This window comes from Siniperca chuatsi, linkage group LG22 (assembly GCF_020085105.1).
Source record: "Siniperca chuatsi isolate FFG_IHB_CAS linkage group LG22, ASM2008510v1, whole genome shotgun sequence".
NCBI lineage: Eukaryota > Metazoa > Chordata > Actinopteri > Centrarchiformes > Sinipercidae > Siniperca > Siniperca chuatsi.
This window is the reverse complement of record NC_058063.1, coordinates 17,404,263-17,410,344: the sequence shown is the minus strand read 5'-3', so window position 1 is coordinate 17,410,344 and position 6,082 is coordinate 17,404,263. Positions and strand designations below refer to the sequence as shown.

At 37.5% G+C, this 6,082-nt stretch overlaps 1 protein-coding gene across 1 annotated transcript; it reads left to right on the top strand.

Moving 5' to 3' along the window:
* The first annotated feature begins 451 nt into the window (after positions 1-451).
* Positions 452-5,767, top strand: emc4 (ER membrane protein complex subunit 4). The gene is made up of 6 exons (XM_044183059.1): positions 452-607; positions 1,589-1,736; positions 2,365-2,479; positions 3,043-3,196; positions 3,439-3,599; positions 4,968-5,767. Exons 2-6 carry the CDS (start codon positions 1,630-1,632, stop codon positions 5,001-5,003), a joined length of 573 nt encoding a protein of 190 aa, XP_044038994.1. The 5' UTR covers positions 452-607; positions 1,589-1,629; the 3' UTR covers positions 5,004-5,767.
* The last annotated feature ends 315 nt before the right edge of the window (positions 5,768-6,082 follow it).

Here is a 6,082-nt window from a genome sequence, read left to right as displayed (position 1 = left end):
CTCAGAAAAGATTGGCTTTCTGCTTGTAAATTTTGATTTCTAAGTATAAAAGTTTGTCAAAATATTATTCAAAATCAAATAGATAAAACAGCAAGAATTCCTGTCGTATTCAATAAATCCAAACAATACATTTTTTTTAGTGTAATCTAAATTGAGGATAGATATGATCAGCAATAAATCAAAATTTATTCTGCACTTGTTTTTTATGCGGGTAAGACCAAAATAAATGAGCTTCCCAAAAGAAGTGCAGCTTAGCTCACATTAATGTCTCCCTGAGGTTTCTGTAAATATTATAATTGGTTTTATAAAATCTGTGAAGCATTTTAAAGGATATCTCTTTGACTTTGTTGGTAAAATTAATTTTATTTAAAAAATTAATTAATTAATTAAATTTTTGAGGGGAATTGAAGTAATTCTCCTGAAGTTCCGTTAGAGGGCGGCCGTGACGCAATATCCATATGCGTCATCATTAAGGGACCCGGAACCAGCTAGCGACGCTACGAGGGGTCGAGTTGCTCCGCTGCGCAGAAAGCTAATTTTTCCCTCATTTCATCAAAAAAAAATTACGACATAAACCCGGTAGCAGTCGTTTGGATGTTCCTGTAAGGTAAGATGAATGTTTAAATAACGGTGTGTTGGCTTATTTTGATACAACGTCATGTCTGAGCTGCCAAACAACAGCGTCGTCAAGTGATAGTAACGTTAACATCCTGCTTTAGGTCGCGTTGGGTCGTTTTAATTATCAGGTTTTCTCTTTGACTTGACGTGCTGGCGTTGCTTTTACTTGTTCAGGAGCAACCGTGCGATGTTGCTCGTTGCTGCAATCAAAGCGACGTTGTTAGTAATCAAAACCTTTGCTTACAACAGCTTCCCTCTGGCTTTTTAAGTCGCTTAACGGGGCGAGGTTCACACAAACCGTTAACGTTACGTTAGCGTTGAATAAGGGAAACTTAAACATGGCTGAAAACATTTTACTACATTAACAGATCATATTTATTGGAAGGCATACACCAATATAATCTTGTGAAGCCGATACCAATGATGTTATCTTGGATGAAATCTGCATTCAGTCTTGTTACAGTCCTGATTGCAGGTACAAAACAATTGAAGCATTTCCAAAAAAAACAGTCTCAAAGTTATTAAATAAGTTAAGTTGAGACAAGTGTATTTGTCATTTCTGCCATAAAAAAATACTTCTGGACTGTTGTTTCTCTCAGGACCAGGGTATAAAAACTGACTAAACAATACACAAAACATAGAAACATAGTCATTAAATTCTGTGGCTGCATCAAAAACACGAGTGCAATAAAAGAAGAGTTTGCTCGAATAAAGTATGTGCGACAGAGTAATAAGCCATATGCACAGCTTGTAAAGAGAGATAATTGCATGTACGCTCTATCTGTTACTGTTAATCTGCTCTTAAGCTCTCAGGTTTTGTTCTGGTTTTCCTGACTTGTTTTTGTGTCCTGTTATATTTTGTTTATTGGCTGTTTACACCCGGAGACCACAACATGGACGCTGGTAGAGAACTGAACAAAAAGTCAGGACTCTGCCCATTTGATTTCTGTTGTTTTTTTTATCTCTGCAGGTATTTTCTGTCTCTGAGGTCCAGCAGTGCAGCCGGTTGCCATGGCGTCTCCAGGGGGACAAGGCGGAGGAGGAGCTCTGTCTACGAGAGGAGGCAGCGGGGCCAGGAGGATGAAGTGGGCTCTGGAGCTGAGCTTGGGCAACACCAGGTAACCAGAAACAGAGTACATCGAAACACTTACAACAATCTATCAAATAGTAGGACAAACCTCTACATGCACTCAATTTGTAAATGTGGAAATCTGAAGAACTACTTAAAGCTGCGGGAAACTCATGCCCTCCCTGTGGTCTACAACCAATCGTAACGTCCTCATTTCGATTCCGGCTTGGGACATTTGTCGCACGTCAACACCCTTACTCTCTACTATCATCTATTGAAGGCAAAAATTACATATTTCTAGAAAAGGTACAGGAAACTTAATCTGGAATTGCATTTCTCCTAATTTATATATAGGTTAACGTGTGATGTACAGAGCAAAGAAAAAACATCAAATTACTTAAATCACTGGAATAGTTCTCACTTTTCTGACGGATGGAAGGGGTGTTTCTGTTGTATGAAAACGAAATAAGAAGCCCGTAAGAGCTTCAAAGGGCACCAATTTGTGACTTGCATTGCTTTCCATGCTTTGACATTGATTAGCAGCTGAAAGTGACGACAGCTCTCAGTCTCTCAGGCAGCTCTTCTCCAAATTTTAAAATGAAAAAAAGCATATAAAAGAGTCATAGTCGATCATGGGGAATAAAGGCTAAACTCTTTGTGTTGCCTCCGTGCTGCAGGAGTCGTGGTGACCGGCAGGGCGGTCAGGGAGACGTTGTTTACCCCATCGGGTACTCTGAGAAACCCGTCCCCGACACCAGTATTCAGGAGACAGACAAGAACCTGGTGGAGAAGGTAAGCAGGGAGGAGAACCTTTACTTTCTTTCTCTTCTTTGGATTTAGAGATGTTTTTTTAGAAATGTGTCTGGCACCAATGAGGGTTGTGGTTATTCGCGGTTTCTAATGTTTTATGATCACCTCCTACAAATTTCTTAAGTCATGCTACATTTAGGTTTACTTCCTCGCAAACAAAACATTAAAGATAACCGTTTTTCTGCTTTTTGGTGTTCAGTTTTTGCAAATATTTTGTTTAGTTTTCTGAAATAATAATTGTAAAAAGATGCCAAAAGTATTACACAGAAATTAAGTTATATATAAAGTAAATGAACGGCACACATGAAAGACAAGTAAATAAAATACCACAAAAGTTGAAAGTTATTATATAATATCCAGGGAATTAAGTACCATTTGTGTTCATTTGTGGTGGGTTTTTTTTTTTTTTTTTTACTGTGAGTGTGTTTAGAATAATCATCCATACAGGAGTGTGACATATGTGAGAGAAGATAAAATGTTGGACCAGACATAAATACATTAATGCCGAGTATGTACCTCTGCCTCTTTCTTCTTTTGTGGTACAGCGCTGCTGGGACGTGGCTCTCGGGCCCCTGAAACAGATCCCCATGAACCTGTTCATCATGTACATGTCGGGCAACACCATCTCCATCTTCCCCATCATGATGGTCTGTATGATGGCCTGGAGGCCCATACAGGCGCTCATGTCCATGTCTGCCAGTGAGTATCCAGCATTCACATTGTTTACATCTTATACTGTATGTTATGGACAGGGCGGGACACTTTTTTAACACCTACTCTTGTGTGTATGGAAGTCCTAATTTATATTTCACCCTGTGTTGTTTTTGTTTTTTTCCCCTTTGTTGGGATCAGAGACTGTTATAGGATCAGTTTTATAGTCCGCTCATATCAAGTTAATTTCTGTGTCTAAGTTTTCTGGCCTTTGTTCCCTTGTGTCTCAGCCTTCAAGCTGTTGGAGAGCTCCAGTCAGCAGTGGCTTCAGGGTCTTGTCTACCTGGTCGGTAACCTCCTGGGCTCGGCATTGGCCATCTACAAGTGTCAGTCGATGGGACTGCTCCCAACACACTCGTCTGATTGGCTGGCTTTCATAGAACCACCTCAGGTAAACGTAGAGGATTTTGGTTTTTATTAAACGGCACTAAAAATGGCATTTGTGGTCTCCTTTGCTACGAACAGACTTTCTGTATACATCTCATTTTACTGCTGGGCCCTAAAATCAATTTTCTTGGTTCTTTAATGTTGGATCAGTCCCTCAAAATGAATCAAACTTTTCATGTTTTGGGGTTTTGACTCATCTCTGGTCTCTGATTCTCATAAATCCTGGCAATGTCTCATGTTTTCACTCACTTTTAGGCCAGTAGAAGGCAGAATATGCCCACTTCGTCATTACATTTATACATTTTAATTTGCAAAGTCATGGTTATTTTTCAACAGTCTTAAATCTAAAGAAGCACTATAATGGTGATTTTTCTTATAATTGATGGGGCATTTATAGCAAAGTACATGTCAGATTTACCTTGTAACATAGATTAGGGAGAAAAAACATTTCACCATTCTTTACAAGACGTAACTGTCAGTCAAACCAAATATATAGAGAGTGCGCACAATAACAGAAACACATTGACAATATAATGCAATCCAGGGTTTCCCAGGAAATTATTTAGCAGAGGTGGCGAGCCGCATCTCGTCTCATAATCAGTTTAGTTACTAGATGAAGGCCTAAAAATTAGTCACATTCATTAAATATATGTTGCATTTGCTGTGTGAAACAGTACCTAAAGGCTAAAGTTTTATTTGATAAAGGCGTATTAACGTTTATGATACAGAATTTTTGAGACCGATACCAATATTGATATTTGAGATTTTTTTTAAATCCGGATGATATATTGGCCGATATATAACACAACCCATAACATAAATAAACAAGAAATGTACTCTCTGGTGGACAAACTATATCTTTGGCATTTCTGTACTTTAGTTTCTTGTCATTTATAGGCTGAATTTATATATATATATATATATATATATATATATATATATATATATATATATATACACACACACACACACACACACACACACACACACACACATACACACACACACACACACACACAAAGAGCTAATATCGGCCGATATAATAAATAGTACTTTTGTCAGGACAGTTGTTCTTGTTATGAGAAGAACAAAGACTTTTTTTTTTTAAATTAGCTCTTTATTTGGATTTACTAGGGCAATATACAAATAATGTAGTCATTGTGATAAAATGTAGAAACCTTGACCATCTATGCTTTTAATTGCAACTACAGATAATAATAATAATAATAATAATAATAATAAATTCAGTAATAAAAAAAATACAAAAGCCAATGAGTCTAAAGAAAAGAGTATAGAATGTATATAATGAAAAAAGCAAGTAATGACCACACACAGACTTAACTGAACCTTTTTTTTTGTTTCTTCTCAACAGAGGATGGAGATCATGGGTGGAGGGATGGTGTTGTGAAGAGGACAGAGCATGCACATACCAGATTCAAATATTTTCAAAGGTTATATTCTGTACATTCTCCGCCTGCGCCACGCAGCCTGGCTTACCTGTTAAAAGCTGTCTGGCTCTAGCACCACAACACATTCAACCTCTACATGGCAGTTACAACTGGCAAGGCGTTTGTTAAATCAGCAGCAGGATGTGCGGCGCAGCTTTCTACACGGGCCTCGTCCGCCACACACACACATTTTGTTTGCGTTTTTTGACAGAAACATTAACGTTACATTACTTCAGCCTGCTGCTCTGCTTCACGATTCTTTTAGCCAGCAGATCATCATGTTGACTACTGTTGAACTACTGTATTTTTCTTTCCAACACAATAGGAGGTTATTCAAGAGGTTATTGTACAGAATACAGAATTATAGCCAGTTTTGGGGGCAGGCGGCATCATTAAAACAGCTCTTTATATATCTATAACTCCTAACAATGGAGGTAACAGTCTGTAAAGGGTTTTCATTTTGTCAGAGAAGGAGTCTTATTAGGTTGTATCACAGAATTTTCTTCTTTTTTCCATTATTTTGTTTCACAGTTTGTAGTGAAACACTTTGTTTTGTCAACATGATTTCAGCACTCTAGCCAGCAACATTTACTAACCTGTCTAATTTATAGGTCTGTTTAATTTATACTGATTTGCTCTATGAAAATGTTCTATGAAATAAATCCTTATTGGCTGAAATAAAATGTTTTCAACTGTGTCAATAAATGCGTTGGATGAAAAATGATTTAATCTTGCTTTGGGAGTTTGGATTGCTGATTGTTTTTGATGAATGTTAAATAGCCTTCAACATGGGCACTGTAAGAAACTATGTAACACTCAAAGTCTGACAGACTCCTGTTTGTTATGTACTTTTATTACAATTGCAATGTTAATAGCCACAGGCAGCTTGGTTTTGTTAAAACTGGGTGTGGAGAAGTGGAAACAAAGTAACTTTTAGCGAAACTGAAACATCTATGGTGTAAACATACTATGTCACAGTTGTTTCACAGAGAAAATGAGGAAAATATCTCACTTTAAAGTGAATTCTGATCTGTTGATT